At 40.1% G+C, this 19,519-nt stretch overlaps 1 protein-coding gene across 4 annotated transcripts in view; it reads left to right on the top strand.

The window, feature by feature from the left end:
* The window catches only part of tspan9a (tetraspanin 9a), a 310,877-nt gene that overhangs the window by 136,112 nt on the left and 155,246 nt on the right, over window positions 1-19,519 (top strand). For 3 of the 4 annotated variants that reach the window (XM_047387621.1, XM_047387605.1, XM_047387613.1), the window contains one exon: window positions 19,232-19,311. In XM_047387621.1, coding sequence (XP_047243577.1) covers window positions 19,249-19,311 — 63 coding nt within the window. In that variant the 5' untranslated portion in view covers window positions 19,232-19,248. Of the gene's footprint in view, window positions 1-18,222; window positions 19,312-19,519 lie in introns of those variants that run through there. The other variant, XM_047387598.1, reaches the window with a different exon arrangement.

The following is a 19,519-nucleotide window of genomic DNA, read 5'->3' as shown; positions in this document are numbered from 1 at the left end:
GACGCCGGTGCATTAAAAGCAAAGTTTTTTCAGGGCCTGAACGAGTCGTTAAAGGATGAACTGGCCACTTTGGATGAACCAAAATCTCTCAATGAGTTGACAGGACAGATTGACGACAGGAAAAGGTTTGCTCCCTCCCATTTTCAGAGCCACCCAGCAATCCACCTCAACAATGGTAGCCTCCGAGCCCGAAACCCATGCAAATGGGCCGCGCTCACCTCACTTCAGAGGAGAGGCAGCGGAGGAGGGCGGCGAATCTCTGCATCTACTGTGGTTCACCCGAGCACTTCATAGCCACATGTCCGGTGCAGCCAAAAGATCGGGTCCGTCAGTGACTACGGGGAGTCTGACGGACCGATCCTCTGCTTTATCACATCCCCGTCTTACTCTCCCAGCCAAGATCCAGATCCTGAACTTGTCCTTTGAACTGACTGCCCTCAATGATTCGGGCTGCGACCAAAGCCTCATTGACCAGACTCTGGTGGATTACTTAGGAATTGAGACCGAAACATTACCCACCCCATTAAACGTCACAGCCTTGGACGGAAGATACCTGCCCAGAATCATGCATCGGGCTAAACTCGTCTCACTCATAGTTTCAGGTAACCATCTTGAGACAATCTCTTTTTATATATTTCCCATATCACATTCCTCAATAGTTCTGGGGTTCAGTTGGCTACAACTTCACAACCCGCACCTTGACTGGGTAGATTCTAACATTTAATCCTGGTTCACTAACTGTCTCTCCACCTGTCTGCAGTTGGCTGTTCCGCACAGTCCTGCTCCAGCGTCCGCAGAGGAGGCATTCCGGCTGAATATTATGACCTGAAGCTGGCTTTTAGCAAACAACAAGCCCTATCACTTCCACCACACCGCCCCTATGTTTGTGCCATCGACTTTGTAGTGGAATTTTCTTATCAAAGTGGAGAGAAGTTGACTCACAACAAGAGAAAATCCGGACTTTGTCTTTATAAGTTTTATTCAAAGGCATTCAGCGTTTGAAGACCCTGACACTGAGGTTAGTCAGTGAAACAGAGCCCCGATCAACAGTTACACACAGTATTTATACCAGAACATGACGTGTTATCTCAACTTCAAAGAGTCTGTGTTTTATGGCCCAGACCCTCCTGCTCTTCCTGAGGCATCACCCTAAAGCATGGGTTTTAACCATTAAACTTCTGATAATGGCTTTTACAGCTTCCTCCTCTAACACAGATGTTCTGAGGAGTGAGGTAACCTGAAAGTCATACACTTTGGAACACTTAATAAAATAATTTCCATTACAACTTACTCACCGGAGCACCGTTACCCACTAGTAGGTTATATGACCTCTCTCAGCCTGAACGACAAGCAATGGAGAAATATATTGCTAAGTCGCTTGCTGCAGGCCTCATCAAATCCTCTTCGTCACCAGTAGGAGCAGGTTTTTTCTTTGTTAGCAAGAAGGATGGCTCACTGCGGCCGTGTATTGACTATAGGGGGCTAAATTTAATTACCGTAAAGAATAAGTACCCGCTACCTCTCATTACCTCAGCCTTTTAGCCCATTCTGGACGCTACAGTTTTCACTAAGCTAGACGTCCGTAACGCGTACCATTTGGTCCGCATCAAACATGGAGATGAGTGGAAAACAGCCTTTAAGACGCCCTTAGGGCATTTTGAGTACTTGGTAATGCCTTTTGGTCTGTGTAACGCACCGGCTGTTTAAAAGGCACTTGTAAATGACGTCCTTCAGGACTTTCTGAATATTTTTGTCTTCGTTTATCTAGACGACATCCTTATCTACTCTAAAGACCTAGCCGAGAACAAGAAACATGTCCGCTTAGTCCTACAGCGTTTACTAGAGAATAGACTTTTCACTGTTGGGGTTCTGGGTGTCTGGTGCTGCCCTTCCCCCTTGTGACCACCAGAGGCCGTCGGAGAGCACAAGGAGTTTGCCAGCGACAGGTGTTCTGCATCCAGAGCTCATTAAGGTCCACCTGGAGGAGTATTTAGTAGCCAAGCCACCAGTCCTTCTTCAACCCCCACGGCCTTAGTCCATCCAAAACACATGTAAGAAAGTTTGAAGAAAGAAAGAACTATTTCCTGGAACTATTTTGGAGCTGATTTTACCTGTGCTCTCACTAGAGACTCCTGAGAAACCTGATACCTGAGCCTGAGATAATTGTTTCACCTGGATCATAGTTTTTGAAGCTGCAAGGAATAAAAACTGTTAAAGATTCTGAGTCTCCTGAGTGAGGTTTTGCGTGTGGGTCAAACAGTTATCCAGGGAATTGACAACTTGGGTTTGAGTGCTCTGCCCAGGGGCACATTGACATGTGACAGTATCGAGATGGAATAGAACCCACTACTTTTAAATTGTAACAGAACTTCTCTGTCCACTGAGCCTGAGACTGTGTCCTCAACCATGTTTTCTGCATCGATGATCTTTGTTGCAAAAAGGCTTACTCCAAGACCTTTAGGTTTTCTGGCTGTAAAATATGATGATATTTGATCTTTAGGTTTGGAGCTCAGATGTTCATTAAAAGGTGAACTTTAATACATTTCTCCTGTGTCTAAGATGTTCCTGCTTTTGATTTGCTTCAGTAAATAAATCGGCTAAATTTTTAGGTCACGCAGCTGCCCTCTGCAGGCAGCTCTCCATGTAAAACCCTCTCTGTATGTCACTGTTTGATGGAAGAAGGTTCTGATTTGTACACTCAGGAGGAGAACCGTGTATTATAATATTTCGCCATGAATGCTATTTTCTGGCTCTAAATTTTGAGGAAGTCTCTTTGCATTTCAGAGAGATTTTAAAAAATTGATGACAAAGTGGCAGAGCCGCTGACGTTTCGCCTGAGACTACGCCGGCATTACCTTCGGCCCTCAATGAATTCCTCCATCAATTAATTCCTTAGAGAATGTACACTCATTTATGCTGTTTGTGTCTGTTGTGTACATTTTTATATGCATAAGACACAATGAATAATGTCAGTCTCATTATTTAGTCTGCATAAATTGCATTTGACCCCATTATGTTTTGGGATATATGTTGAGGCAAGAAATTTATTCATTTTATTGTCTACATTTTTCTCCAAGTTCAAGCTGCAATAGCAGAGCATAAAGTGCCTGAATAAGTGCCTGAGTTAATTTCTAATGATAGGCTCTTGAATTGAACAGTAAATTATGAGCCTCAGCATGAAGCATGTACTGTATGTAGGTGAAATCAGAGAAGTAGCTGTTGCCAATTTCAGGCTGGACTGGAGAGACTTCCTGTCTGCAGACTTTGGGGACATTTGGCAGCAAAGCAAAGATTTCTATGTGTGTAACAGATGTTTTTCGCTGCTTATTCTTAAAGTAAGGCTTTCAGTATTAGTGGGTAATAAAATTGGATTGGTTTTGTTTATTGCTTTTTACATAAAGTTATTGAATGGCTGCAAATTCTATTTTCTGCCTGAAGATCCTATATAACCCCACATGGGATCACATAAGCTTTGTGATTTTATTGTATTAATGTTCTTTATGGGGTGCTCACTATTATGTGTTATTTACAGGAGTTTGTTCTTCTTTCCCCTCTGTAAGCTTGAATTATTTGTTTGTTCCAGTATCCAGTAGCACAGCATGTTCCATAAAAACATACAGATGGATATTGATTTGAGAAGTAACATTATGTTCATAAGATAACAAGACACTGCACGTTCCTGTTTATGTGGTATTGACAGAAACTCCTTGTGGCTTGTTCCACACCATATTTGCTACGCTGGTGTGATCAGCTGTTTTCTTCTCCTCTCTGTAAAAGTTCAGAGGAAATGTGCGTTGCTTTGTGTTGTTTACATGAGAGAACCGTCACCTCGGATATCATATGTCATATGTTTTGACAGGGATGAAGGTTTGATCGCCACAGGGATTTATTTTGGGTGAAAAAGATGTGAAGATATTAAATGTCTTACAAACGTAGGGACTTTTATGTGCCATGTGGCTTTATCGGTAACGTCATCCTTTTATTGCGGTTGGATCTATAGGAGGCAAGGGTAGTAAATTGTGGAAATCATAAGTAAAGAACAAGAGACCATGATAAAAACGTCAGAAAAGGCTTTTCCGTGTGTCTTTGTTTTGTCTTCCTCTGACATCTGTCTGTTGTTTATGTTGTATCCCTATAAATTGACAGCGTGATTCAGAGAATGAACATGGTCCTGCTGCACTTTTATAGGAATTATTGCCAAATGTCCTGTACGTAGACCCACTACTGTGTCCTTTTTTCATGAGTCAAATATTCTTACCAGAGATCCAAGTGGTAGGCTTTCCCAAATAGATATATGGTACACTAAATTCACAGTAAGCTCTTTCAGTACAGGAGATTCCTCGGACATATGGTAGGTGGGGGCCGGTTACCTGTATATAGCAGAGGCCTATTGTTTCATAATCCCTTGCTGGCTTTTGTTTTTCCAGTATTGTTTCACTCTGTAGGGTTTAAAAGCACAGCACATTGTGTCTGGATGAGAGAAAGACATAAATATATGGTACGATCAAGTACTAAAAATAGTGTAACACACAATATTCTTTCTTTCTTTTCATTATTTTTTTTACATTTTGATTGCTTTACTCTCTCTATGTCTTGATTACAGCTGCTTAGAAAAAGCACCATTATTTATACCTCTTGAAGTTTTCCTTCTGTTTTGACTTATTATAACCACAAAATACGGTTTATTGTATTGAAATTCGTATGTGACAGACCAAAACAAAACAGTGCATAAAAGTGTGGTGGAAGGAAAATGACATGGTTTTTTAATTAGTTTTTCAAATAAAAATCTGTGTGGCATGCATATGTATGCAGAGCCCCTTCCATCACTACTTCAAAAAAGGAGCTTTGCAGTTTCAGCAGCAGGTCTTTTGGGGTATGTCCCTACCAGTTTTGCACATCTAGGCATTGAAATTCTGGCCCATTCCTCTTTGCAAAACAGCTCAAGCTCCGTCAGATTAGATGGTGAGCATCTAGACGCTTGGTCTAGACTTTGACTGGGCCATTCTAACACATGAATCTGCTTTACCACCACATTGTAGGTCTGGCTGTATGTTTAGTGTCATCGTTCTGCTGGATGGTGAACCTCCGTCCCAGTTTCAAGTCTTTTGCAGCCTCTATCAGGTTTCTACCAAGCTTCGTCTATCTTCTTATTAGCTCGGACAAACTTTGCTATCCCACTGAAGAAAAACATCCCCACGCTGTGGTCCGAGTGATGTGCATTGTTTTTCCATCTGCATTTTGCATGTAGGCCAGAAAGTTCAGTTTTACCCTCATCTGACTAGAGAGCCTTCTTCCACATTTTGACAAATGGATGCATCAGATTTTCTTTAGGGGTATTAGAGTTGAGGGTCGAAATACACCTGTATACCACAATTTCAGATTTTTGTAATCATGAGATTTATGAATCCTTTTCCTTCTACTTCATACGACTGGAGGTGTATTTATTGTATAAAATTCCAATACAATACATTACATAGCTGTAATAAGTCAAAGTATAATACAACATTTAAAAGAAAGAACAGGAGTTTTATATTCTCTAAAGTCAGGATAAAGGGAGCGGAAGAATTAAAGCTCTTTGCTTTGAATTTTGTAAAACTTAATAACTGGTGTTTCAGCTTACAGAGCAAATGATATCACATAGATGGATAGAACGCTGCAGCAGCCAATACAGTCCCTCTTTCACTGTGAACATCTTACATTGTCAGAGAAAACCCAGATAAAGGTCTGGTAAGCTGTGCACATGAAAACAGCCAATTATTCAGACACTTCTGCCGCAGATGATTTTTAAGGGCCTTGTTTGGACCTCAATCCAAAACTTCATCGTCATTAATAGAAGTACTTAAAAAAGTTTAATTATTCTGTTTAGTTTTTAAACATGGTGTGGTTTTGGAGCCTAACACAATAAATATTAACAACACACTCTAAACTCGTTATCATAACTGAGCCTCGCATATGAAAAAACCTCCACAATATCATGACAGCTGCTGGTTTAAAGGAGAACATTAATCCACTGCAGGGCACTTCCTGTGAAAGTGGCATTCTGCCACAGTCTTGTAACTATCTCTCCTCATCTTTCCTCTGCTGCCCTCACCCCTCTTCGTCTCTGATGCCCCTGTTCTCTCTGGGTGGCAGTGACAACATCGATGCTTCTAAATGGCCACAGCCATATTGACAGTGTCTGCGCCAAGGAAGAGAGCCGATGTCCCCAGTTCAAACATACAGATTACACACTACCACGATTGGACAGTTGGGGGTTTACCATATTGTGGGGAGGTGCAACCCAGGTGGCCATTTGGGAGCTGAACCAAGATGGTCCATCTTCTCCTCTCTTAATGCTTCCAACAATCATGGTTTGAGATTTCCGGCTTTATTTCATATATTACATTTTTTTCATTGCTCAGGTCTCCTTTGCCTCCTTCTTTGTGTCAATCGGGGCGGTGCATATATCATTTTCTGTTTAGATTATGTTAATGGTAGGTCTGCATATGACATAAGCAGCTCAAGACCATGCATTGGATAAACTCCATGAGGTACAAATGAGGCTGGAAGTCTGGAAGAAAGAAATGAGTTTCCTGTGAAACACATCGATGAAACTCTGCAGGCATTCTGTTATGCCTTAATCCCTCCACTCTTTGAATCCACTCTCAGGAACTGTTATGCTGACTAAGATGAAGAGCAGGGAGAGATATGTTTTATGCTGCTCCATGCTCCATCTTTCCACTCGTATTCTCATTGTGCATTCCACAATTAGTACTTCCGTTTGTCCAGAATCCTTCTCTTTCTACATTCATCTGAGCACAGCGCTGCCTTGCAGCCTGCTCTTCCTTTGCATCTCACCAAGTAAAATATTGATAAAACTCCATCTGACCTTCACTGCTGTGTCAGCAGCTTTTTTTAAATTCCTTCAGAGACGCTTCAGGCTTGTCAGCTCATAGACTTATGCTTATGTTCGACACAATGACATGATGCAGACGTGCTGGGTGTGCTTCTCACTCTCTCTGTGTTAAAAACAAGATGAAACTGTGATTTTTGACCTTTCGGTGTACAGATTGACCCTTTAATCCTGCAATACACTAACAGTGATCACACAGTGGTTTGCGATTATGAAGACTTTTTTCCAGCAAAGCATACTGCGATCCCTGCTGCTATAAGCCAGATGTTTCATGCTACATAAACGTAGCTGTGAGACCTCACAGGTTGAGTAAACACCATATGCCGCATGCCTGATAGTTTCTAATGTGCAATTTATTTGCCTTCCGGCTACTGCTTTATTTTGCCACTCATTGCTCTGTCTTCCTCTAGTTATTCTGAGGACATTTTATCTGTGAGCGTGCAGTAGTGCCCTATATATGTCTCCCCTAAAGCAAAGGAGGGGATGTGAGTATAAGCTGGCCTGCTTAGGAGTCCGCTGCATGAGCACAGCTCACAGACAATGCTCTGGGCTTCCAGTCCAAAGGAAGATCTGGCCACCACATCAACTTTCATCTCCAGTACCTTAAATAGTTTTCCTGTAGTGCCGGTGGCATTCACAAATTATGGAAACTTGAGCTCTGTGTGGCATCGCTTCCGTTGCTGTTGCCATTTTTTCTGTGAGTAACTTAGACTTGGAGCGATAAATACCTCTTATATATACCATCATTCTTACACTTCCTAATGAGCCTAAATGACCGACCACCTGCTATATTGTTCTCTTGGAGCACATTAACATCATATAGAACTTAGTTATAAAAAATAATTTAGGAATTATTCACTTGTGCATGAAGAATTATATTTTCATCTTGGTTTTGAGTGTGTTTTTTAACAAATAATAATAACACCAGTGTTGTGATTATGATTATATTATTTAATATTTAATATTAATATTTCAATATTTCATTAAATAGCCTATTAGTCTTCCTTATTCTTTAATTCTGCTCAGTAGTTTAGTTGGATTGTTTTAGCATAGTAAAGAGTTTGTTGATTGAAATATGTTTGACTTTGAGTTGACTTATTTTTGTTAATAAATTCTTGTATTTTAAGAAATTGTGTGAATTCATTCCATATATGTGCAGAGTTTTTGCTGTTCAATAATGCCAGAGCTCGCCTCACCCCTTTCAGTGCCGTCCTAATACCACCACCTTATCGGGGTGGATGATTGAAAATCATGACCAAAAGAGAGATGCAACATTACCATGCAATGTTTATGTTTGAGAACCAAGGATTATCTTGAAGAATCTGGAAGTGAAGTTAAGTTAGTCTTGGAACCAACTTAGGAAATAATCAGCAACGTTTAGACAACCATTCACAATGCAAGATTAGATCAAATATTATTTCAATAAAATAATATTTTAAAGAATGATTTGCTGAAGAAAATCCAACCTTCTGGGTGACTAATTCTCAATGCTGTTTAATCAGCTGCCTTTATTTATTAAAATAATATTTAAAGAAATATTATTTTGAAGAAGAACCAAATCTTTGAGAAATGGGCTTAATTGTGTTACTCAGGCGATGAAGTTGAAGAAAGCATCCACAGTGAACAAAGGGTTAGCTGCAGCTAACCTCCTCGAGGACCTGCGTGGTCAGTTTGTTGCAAAAGCGGGGTTTTTATTCGGACAGTGACGTCATGGGAAGTCCACCGTTATTCCCTGTTTCTGGCTGTGCTGGAAGTAAGTTAACGCGATTGTTTTTGAAAGTTCCAGAAAAGCTCGTACGGGCCTTTTATTTTGTTACCATGGCTGGGGCCCCAACACCAGTATTAGAACATTTCTCATAAATACACTGGATTTGCATTATAAGATTGTGTTGATTTGCTAATCATGTATGAAATTATGAATTTTCTATTTTCCTGCGTTTCAGGAAACATACATATGCAATATGATTGCCTGATAGCAGTATCATATGTAATTTATTTAAACACTGAGTTCCACTGTTCTGCAAAAACAACCATCTTATTGTACATTTCAGAGCAATGATTAAATAATTTAATTAAACCTGCTATGAATTCAGATTATTACAAAGACGAGCCAAGTATCTTGAATTTTATTAGATCTGTCCCTGGTCCTAATGTTTGAATTAACAAACTGTGGTTTAAGGCCTCTGCTCTAGAAGGTCCAGAAGGTCCCTGGTCTTCTCTTTTGCTGTCTAGTCTTCAGTTCAGCCCACAAGTTATCTATTGGATTTAGATCTGGCCACTGAAATGGCCAGAGAAAATGGATGACTTTGGTTGACAATGGTTGACAAACATTCATATTCATGCTGGATTTTAAGAATATCCTAGAGAATGCAGTGAAGGTGAAATGTCACTTTAATTTTAAGTTTATTCCATTTTATTGTGTGACTATTAGTATTGCTTATGATTATATACCTGTTTTACATTGTTTGTCATTTTTATGGCTGCTAACTGGCCCATGTCTCCTTTGTTAAAGAGATCTTAATCTCAGTGGGACTTCCTAGTAAAATAAAGGTAAATAAAGAATCCCCCTGGTGTTTATTTCAAATCTCTGCATATTTCTGTCGGGGTTCTGGTTATGTGTGTTGTTTTTTGTTCCTGCTATTGTCTGTGTCTAACCTCTAGTAGGCGCTGGTGACCGTGGTGTGAGGTGACAGGTGTTCTCCATCCCCGATGATTACTCCCTGGAATATTTAAGCAGGAAGCGGCCAGCATCTCACTGCTCGAGTGTTAGCCAACCGTGGTACAAGCTCGAGCCAAGAATCCTCATTGTAAAACCTAAGTTCTCGCTTCGTTCTCATCTAACCTATGGTGTCCTCTTTAACAGTGCTGGAGACGACCTGGTTCTTACTCAGACTCGCCTCCGACTGATTGTTCCAGTTCCTACCTCGTTTCTCGGATTACAGAAGATACCTGAGGGTTTTTCAACCTGCAACCAAACCGTGGATCTACCGGACAAATTCATCAGCTGGCCACTTCCACACTTCTACCATCAATGACAACTAGAGCGAACCCTGTCCACCCTCCACCACGCCCACGCCCCCACAACCGACACAGACTCTGCAGAACCGGACATTGTCCTCCTGGATGTCGATCTCAGCCGCTTCCAGTTCCCCATGTACTCTCCCCATGGCAGTTCACATCCCCTGATCTAGTAAGATACAGTTTCAGTCACTATTTGTTCCTCAAGTAAACAGTTATTCAGGTTCTGCTTTTCTCTCACACAGTTGGCGAGAGGTCCCAACCGGTAAAGACCAAACATCTACGTTCTTCTAATAAACCTGTTAAACTTTTCTGATTCTCCTGAGTGTTTTCTGCATGTGGGTCAAATCGGTGACTAAAACGATGACAATTTCAGGGAGTCATTGATGCCACCCACAAAGGCCCACAGCAACACAGATACCCCACCACACTTAACAGTGGGCTGGAGGTGTTTTTGCACATAGTCATTAATGTCACATCAAACACACTTGCTTGGTATTTTTGGGGGGGGTTTCTTCAAAAAAAGCTCAGTCTTAGTCTCATCTGTTTACATTTGTTAAATTAGAACAAAAAAGGCTTTTTATTTTTAGCATGGCACAAAATATCTAATCGTCATATTAATGTTGTTCGACATCACAACCACAAAGAACTGATGGGTACAATATTTGCTGGGCTATTACAGTTTAGGTTTCTTGTGTTGATGCCCTTTATGCATAATATATATCTGGTCAGCTGGATGCTCTCTCCCTGATGCTGATACCCACACCTGATATACTGTACCTTTTAGTGAGAAATTAAATCTCACATACAGTGATGGTGAGAAGATGATAATGATAGTGATCATGATGAATAATGTGTGATAATGAAAATTAAAAAAAATAAAGCAATCAAAGTTCACAGCTTTGATGCAATTCAGTGGTTAAAATAAATATTTCTGTCATTGTATAGTTTTAAGATCATTATGGTATTAATGCAAAGCTACTGTGGAAACTGTACTTTGAACCAAAGATAATTGAGGTAATTTTGTACTTACAAAATGAACAAAAACTTGTTTCAAAGACACTTCATTCAATTTTAATTAACTCTGACCCACCAATCAATATCTAAGCTCTGAATTCAAAGGCTTGGTCAACACATATCTAGTAAGCTAGAATAAAAATATTGACTGATTTTTCTTCACCCAGTTGAGTCTGATAAATATTGTATAAAGTGTTTGGGACATTGGTGGACGCATCTTTTTTAGTCCTTTGATCAAGATTATTGGAGCACTTTGCTGCTCTTGACTTATCTGTGCACCTCTTCAGGGATTCACATATTGTACTACCACAGACTTAGCATTTCACCTCTCTGTGATGGCCTTCATTAAACAGTACTTTACTGCACTGTGATAGTTTGCTGCATTTCAATGGCAAGAAACACTTTGTGATCTAAATGCCAATGTAGTATCCTGTAACCAGAGGGGTACACTCTCAGTACTTGTAAAACCCTGCCTGTCTCTCGTGTCCTACCCTGTATCCCTCTGCTCTGGTAGATGTCCTTGCAGGAGTTAACATTAGACTGGGGTTTGGCTGTAGGACTGACTATGGGCTTTTTGTGCATTTAATTTCATATGGGTAACTTTGAGAGAAAAACCCCTGTAAACAGTTCTATAGATATGTCCTAAATGCTTCTTTTTCAGCAGGTTGTTCACCCCATTTTTGCTTTTTTGCACAAAGTGTCGGTTTTAGGAAAATAGATGCTTGAAATCCTGCCTGGCAGAGCGGGCGTCTATCAGTATGCATGATCAGCAACCCCAACTTGATAGTGCTAAATGTGGTCAGTGTTTAAAAGTATTTGACCTTAAGAAGCAGTGATTGATCCTCTCCGGCTTTTATGCCATTATCAGAGCGGCACACATGCTGTCATGGTTGGATCTTGAGGGAGGTTTGATGTCGTAAATTTCTAATTAACACAAATGCCAGACATCTTTATTGACTTCTTGGTTGCAAATCACCCAAGAATGACTGAAGAATGGTCCTGCCATTGGCCAGCCTCTTCTCTGAGGGCAATGTTCAGATCGTAATAAAAGGTTAAAAGAGAACTATTAATATCAGGCCGGCCGGACATCTTATTTGAATTTGATATGCGAGATGAGATGGAAAGATTTAATAGCATGTTTAGGTCATTTTCACACCACTGCACATTCTTTGATCAGTCTTCATCCGACAACTGTTGCTGTAGCACTCTGGGCTCCACAAAGCTGTGCATGTAGTCATGTTGCTGGAGGGATCTGTTGCAGCTACAGAAACTACTGGCAGTGGCCCTGAGTAGTTATTTCCCTTTGTAGCTTCTTCCTTGCTTTGAGCCTTGGTCATGTGCTTTTACTGCAGGGCTGATAGTGTTTTCAATGAACTGATCAAAGGCAGGCAGCGGTAATTTCTCGTATAGTGTGAGCAAAGATAAAATATTTGCCTTGTAGCCACTTTTATAGGTTATATCATCCCTATGTGAAATGGCTCTTACTGTTTCTAAAAGGCAACACGTTCCTCATTTTTCAGTATTGCTTGTCTATAGAACATAGAGTGGGAATATCTGTTAAAACCTTACAAAAATATTCACCTTTTTGTTTTCAACTTTGGAACTACAAACTTGCATTTGTTTTATTGGGATTTTAAGTGATAGTAGCACAGAAGTAGAAGGAAAATGATGCATAGTTTAAAAAATGTGGCAAACGACTGCCTTCAGCCCCCAGTGGTATTACTTTTTATAACATCTTTTGGTGTGTACGTAGCAGCTTTGCACATCTACGGTCCATCCTTCTTTGCAAGGTAGCTCCGTTTTATCTTTAATGAAGAGTGACTTTGACTGGGCTATTCTGACTCATGAATCTGTTTTAATTTAAACCATTTCATTGTGGTTCTGGCTGCAGGTTTAGGGCTGTTTTAAAGCTGAAAGGTGAACCTCCACCCCAGTCTGAAGTATTTTGCAAGTTATACGAGTAAAAGGAGCTGAATACAAATGTGTGCCACATCTTTCAGTTTGTTTTGTAGAAGAGTTGTCAAAGATTTTGACAAATATGCATAATTTTCCTCCCACTTCACAATTATGAGCAGCTCAGGGTTTATAATTTAGCAAAGTTCAGGGCGAATGAATGTTTTTTCAAGGAACTTCATACTGTAGTCTTAACTTGTGTGTAAAGGATGTATTTATTATTATTATTTCTTTAGATTAATGGAGTATAAGTGAATTGTATTTAAATACTTATATTATTTGAAGGTCCTAAATAAAATGTTCTCTTACTTGTGGCTCCAGTTTTTTACTTTGCCATTCAACAGTACATCTCCTTTATATTTCTGTTACAGTAGTTCTTGTCAATCTTCTTATACCCAGTACCACCTCAGAAAATACAACACTCTCCTAGCACCTTTATTATGACTGACATAAAAAAGTACAGTACCCTTTAAATAAACATAGTTCTGACATAAAAACACTGCGTATTTTTTGTGTTGTCAATCCCTGTCGCATTTTAAAGAGGAAAACATCCAAACAGACACTTAAACTTTTGGATACTAGTAGGGGGGAAACTCATCAGAAAAGGGCCTTCTTCCCACACTTAACTGACATCTCTATAGCTCAATCAGAGGCACAGCTTCAACCATATTTCCCACTGGGTTGAAGTTTACTTGATGTGAATTGTTGCCAAGAAAGGAGTGTAGGTGCAGAACCCTGATGTTGAATCGTCTATGATAACATCTTATAACACCTAGATTCACTGTCGTTTGTCTGACCACAGCAAATGCATTCATTGACACTATTTATTCCTGAACAACTAGTCTTTTTTGATACTCTGAGGCATCACAGCTGATGTTGCTGTGGATAATTAGCTTCGTCTTGACCTTATGAAAACTTTATGCCATATTATACATTCTTGAATTAGAATAAGGGGGTTGTAGTTCAGTAGGGAACAGCAGTACTCTCGCAACTTGGAGGTTGTTAGTTTAATTCCAGCTTCCCATAGCCATATGCCAAGGAGTATCTGGGCAAGACACTGATGCACTAGTTTGTGTGTGTCCAGATAAAATGCATTGAAGTTTGTGTTTATAATGTAACAAAATGTACAAATATTTTATGTTTATTGGAACAATACAATACTTTTGCTGGACATATATGTAATATATATGCTTTCATTGAATATAATAAAATATAACTTACTTTAGCATGAATTTCTGTTGTGTGTGAATTCTACTTCTGGTTCAATTTATTATATGTAATTTGCTGCACTATTGGGAACTGGAGGGGAGTTTATAAAGCATTAAAATAAGCTATCCACTTGTACTGTGGGAAGGTGGATAATCAGTACTTTTTGTATTATAGGGGCTAAATGTCAGGGTATCTCCTCTACTGCCTTCTACCCTCTCCTAAGGATAAACTGAGATTACATGACAGTATTCATCTATTTATTGCATCATTCAGACACAAATCTCTCTCAACTTTTCCTTGAAAATTTTCAACTAATATACGCATATAAAATAAATTACACCAAAATGTAGGTCTTATAGTAATATACCTTTTAGAATAATACTATACACTTACTGCTGGCTAGCTTTAACAGAAACATTACCTTTGATAGCTCCACTGTCTGCTTTGGGCTTATATTTCATTAAGATTATCTTACAGTAAAATAAATCCACCTTACTGCAGTGTTTGCACACACCTGTCCATAATTAAACAGCAGTGAAGCTAAAACATGCTTCACATTGAACACATACTCATATCTCTGTAGTGTGCTTTTATTTGGTCATGATCTTTGGATGCAGCTTCAGGGTTAAGTGTTTTCATCCCATTAACTTTTGTGGAGCATTGTCTAAATTGCTTTACGAATCCCAGTTCCCTTTAGGTTGTAATCTCTTTAGTTTCTCATGCATTTGGTTAAAAAGCTGCCAGAATTACTCAGCACCCCCCCACCCAACCCCTCTGTCTTCTAAGCCTTTTTAGACTGTTCTGCTGCTACTCCACATATTTTCCCACCTTTTTCTGAAGCCTAAACTCTCCTGTGTCTATCCACAGGCTCTTGTTCTACCAACGTGCACTTTGTCCCTCCCTCTGTTCTATTTCTCCTCTCAGCTTAATGCAGCAGTGTAAAGTCCAGTCACTCTGAGGGGACAGACACGTCTATGTGGATCTGATCTTCGGTTTACCTGTAAAATGAAGTTAAATGTTCAGAGAGACAGTGAGCTTTGTTAGTTATCTGCAGGTCAAAGAGTGAACCAAGGAACTGAGCTTGAGTGACTTGGCTTTACTTTCTTAGTGATCAAAGAGGTTTAAAAAATGAAAATTCATGGAACTATGAGGAATAAGGCTATACCACGTAAAAGGCTGAGCTTTTCGGTAACAAAAACTCCAGTTTCGCTTCAAGCAAAGCAAAGGATGAATATGTAAAAAAGCACCAAGCATGGTGCTGGATCTGTGATAGTGTGGGCCTGTTTCTCTTCTAGAAATCCTGTAAACTGTGTTAGATTGTGAACTCTTTTGAATACCAGAACTTTTTTAATAAAAATCTGTTTCCACACATAAAATCATAAGAATCTTCTGGAGTGAGAAGAAGAAAATGGTGCATAAGAGCACCCACAAGTCACAACTCTGGATAATTTAGAGCAAAGAAATCCAACGAGGCTTCTGTATGCCCCAAACTCTTACATGTGTGATATCCTATTCCTAAAAGGGGAATAGGACAAAGTGCCTAAAGAGTTCCAATAAATGTGGCATCACTGATTATATAAAACAAATATTTCTTTGTGTGAGGATTTTTTCACATCTTTACTGAGGCTTCCTGTAAATTCATAGACAGAAGAGGGGGTGAGTCTTCAAGATTGAATTTTTGTCATAACTCCATGTTAACTTGCCACCAAGTGGTCAGGGGTATCAAAATGACACATGGCCTTCAAATGTTTCTGTCACCGTTTTAAAAAAATTGTAAAAAATTTAAATTATATAGTTAATGGGACCCCTGGCTCAAACATACCAATTAACTTTCAATTATGTCAAATCCCAGGACTAATTATTAGAGATGGGCGAGTCAGAAGGCCAGAGATCAGAACTGGATCATTTGTTTTTTATCAGCAGGTACAATAATAAAATCTATGTAGTTTTAGTCCAAATCCCACTAGGATATGAGTTGACAGAGTTGTTGGAAATCAAAAGTAATCCTACACACTGCATTGTGCTTGGTGGTGGAAGTGGGAAAAGAGATGAGATGAAAGACTGCTGTGCGCTTTCACCCACAAGAGTGACCATAAGATGGGGCTTCTTGCCAAAGTCTATTCCAACTGCCTGTTACATGTGCAGCACAAATTAAGGCTGTAATAGTTATGAAATTTAAGTATACTCAATATACTCAATACGGATACCTGGAATCAGAAAAATATTACTCAGATGGTGACTAATAGTTGCACACAGACATGAATCAGCCATTAGTTTGGAGGTTTTAATACATCACAGATTTAGAACCAGTAAATGTTTCCTTCATATCTTCATACTCTTGCGGTTTAAAGTTTAATAAAATGCCAAACAAACCTTCGGAGAGAGCAGCGTTGACTCTGTATAAACTAGAGCCGCTCCACAATGTCTTCTTATTTACCTATTTCTGTGTGCTATGATCAGTCTTATTTATCTTCTTAACTTTGGGAAAGTCATGATTTGGAAAATAAAGGAGTTTCGTTGATTACTGTTATTAAGGTAATGCATTTTCAATGTGTTACAGGTTGCAGTGGGATGTGGGTGGAACAGCAGACTGCTACTCTATAAATAATTAAAAAACTAATAGAGATCATATTTAATGTGTTGGAAAACGTCTGGTAAAATCAGTCGTTATTTAGTCCATTTCAGCATTAGCAGTTAAGTAGTATTTTGCACCCAGACATTTGAGAAACAAAAGTAAGAACCACATAGAAGAGCTGATGTTGTGTCATCAACCACAATACAGGCACATCCTATAGGGAGTGCTTGGCTCCCTTATGGTAAAACACATGATGGCCTGCTGACCTGCTCTTTGTCAGTATATTCCTGGATTTACTTTTCAGACTACTGGGTTAAAGCTTTTTCTCCCTGTTTTGCCTTTAGGCAGGTCCAACACCAGCACTCAGCTCAAAGAAGACGTTATCACAGAACAATGATGTCTAGTACTGCACAATTTTTTTACTGTTTTTGTAGACTATCCTGCATTAAATTCAGTAAGAGCCATTATGCTGTTAACTGATTTCTTTTGGTGGGGAGGAGTGAATGATGGAGTATGACACTCCAGCCAACTTAAACGTTTGTTTAAACCTTTTTATGTGGATCAGATCTTATCATAATTCTCTATACAGGTTACTGTAAGTTTTCAGTTTTCCCCCATGTTTACAGCATGTCATGGTAGTATCAGTTTTATATAAAATACATCATATATCTTTATTTACAATTTTATTAAAATAACCAAAGGAAAACTCTATATTGCCAGTAGTACAATCAAACCCTTCTTTTAATTGCTTACTGGTTTTTTTGGATGCTTCTACTGGTATTTTGACATTTTATCTTTGGCAATGAGCTCACAGTCTTTGAGACTGAAAGGCCCTCTTGCCATCACCCTAATCTTTAGCTTCCTTTACTAAGTCTGTGTCAGATTCTGTGTAATGTGAGTAAATGTACGAAAACTAAAGGTTGGACTTTTCACAATTCTTCTATGTTATTCTCCTTTAATAAAAGGCTTTTTACACATCTTTACCAGGGCTTCAGGTAAATGCTTATCTTAACTGTAAATGTTTCCTGTTGTATTTTTCTACATTTTTATGTTTGTGGTTCGGCTGAGAACATAAACCTCTTAAAGGGCCACTTTGTACACAAAGAACAGATACTCTTGATTTTAGTGCGATTTGAGACACCATAATTGCTATTGTGAAGCTCCAGATGACAGAGGCCAACAGTCAGACCTTTTCACCTGCAAAAGCTTCTGGTGGTATTATATCCCCTAATGCCCCCTGACCCTCCATCGCCGGAAACACAACTCTCCTCATCTTTAGCACAAATATTTTAGCCTTTTCTGTTAAGTGTGTGTTTCATTTTGTTGATCTCATCTCTGAGCTCTGAATCTCCCTGATAGAAGGACAGAAGAAAAATAGCTGAACATGTATAGTCAAAGCAAACAGTGATGTGCTTAATAAAGACATGGGGAGTGGGGAGGAGGAGCTCCAGTCTTGCTGCAGCTGCTGCATTGGCTCTCCGTTCTGCAGTGGGGAGGGGCTGAGAGGGAGGGAGAGAGGGAGACTCTTGGGGGAGGAGGGCAGAGCTCTTGTTGGATGATAGGGAATGCCCGTTAGTTGCGTCTGCCGATAATAGCACATCAGCCAGTGCGCTGTTATTGGGGGGAGCAGAGCACAGGCAGCGCAGAGAACTGAGTCGCTGAGCGCAGAATGGTACACTAGAGAAGACAATCAGACAGAGACAGAGAGAGAAAAAGCACGTGAAGAGAAAGCGCATCTGCACATGTAGAGAAGAAGAGGACTGAGTAGGAGCAGGGCAGTAGAGAGAGGACAGGAGAAGAGGAGGACAAAAGTTACACGGTCAGCAAGAGATCGTAGAGCAGCTGAGACTCACTTGGGTCTCAGTCCCACTGGAGGAGCTAAGTACATCAATGAGCAGAGCAGGAGGAGAGTGATATTACAGGAGGAAGGCTGTAACTTCTTCTGAGCAATACAGTCCTGTCATAAGCAAGGATAATGCCCCTAACAGGACTCTACTGCACAGCTTACTTCAGGATTATCACAGGAAGACAGCAGGTTTAAGCAGAGGACTCGTACTGTAAACCTGCCCAAAGTGTCTGTGCTCACATTCAACTCATTTCTGCACAGGAGACCTTCTGGAAGTGGATGAAGTTGTGTACCTGTGTGCCTTTGTCATTTTTTCTTTAAAAGTGTGAAGCAGTGGAGGTTCATAGGGCAAGTTGTTCTGTCCTGTTATCTCTGGGACTATGTTAGACTGTGCATCAGAGAAGCCCTCATCAGCAGCAGTAGGTCTAGAGCATGGAGAAGTCCAGCAGTGAGGAGTCAGCCATTCACCGTAGTCCATCAGTAGACAGCCGTGATTCTGATTTTCCTCAAGCCTCCACGTCTGGCCGCCCATTTGGCAGCCGCGGCTTTACTGCCGGCGCTTTCTACGGCTCCACGGGGCCGCGCAAAAACGCACAGCAGGGACAGGCTGGAGAGGCAGCTGACGCCGGCGCAGGAGACAAGTCCAACAACAAGTACAGCTCGCCCAAAGGCAGCAAATACGTAGTGTTTTACCTGGATCTATCCTTTGTGTTCCTTTTAGAATTCAAGAAGTGCAACATGGCGCGAGGTTGCTTGTGCTGCTTGAAGTATTTGATGTTCATCTTCAATCTCATCTTCTGGGTAAGTGGCTCATCGTTTTCTTAATGCTTGTCTTGGCATGCTTGCTTATATTGATTCTGTTGGCTTATATTGATTCTGTTGATGTTTATGCTGACAAGAGGAATCTGCCAGGAAAGCTTTGGTATGACAAAAAATGTAAAAAAAAAACAACAATGTGTTAATTAAAATATTAATCAGGGAACATGACTGTATGGCTGTCAGGGCAATC

The sequence above is a fragment of the Girardinichthys multiradiatus genome, chromosome 2 (genome assembly GCF_021462225.1).
Source record: "Girardinichthys multiradiatus isolate DD_20200921_A chromosome 2, DD_fGirMul_XY1, whole genome shotgun sequence".
Taxonomy (NCBI): domain Eukaryota; kingdom Metazoa; phylum Chordata; class Actinopteri; order Cyprinodontiformes; family Goodeidae; genus Girardinichthys; species Girardinichthys multiradiatus.
This window is presented reverse-complemented; position numbering and strand designations above follow the sequence as displayed.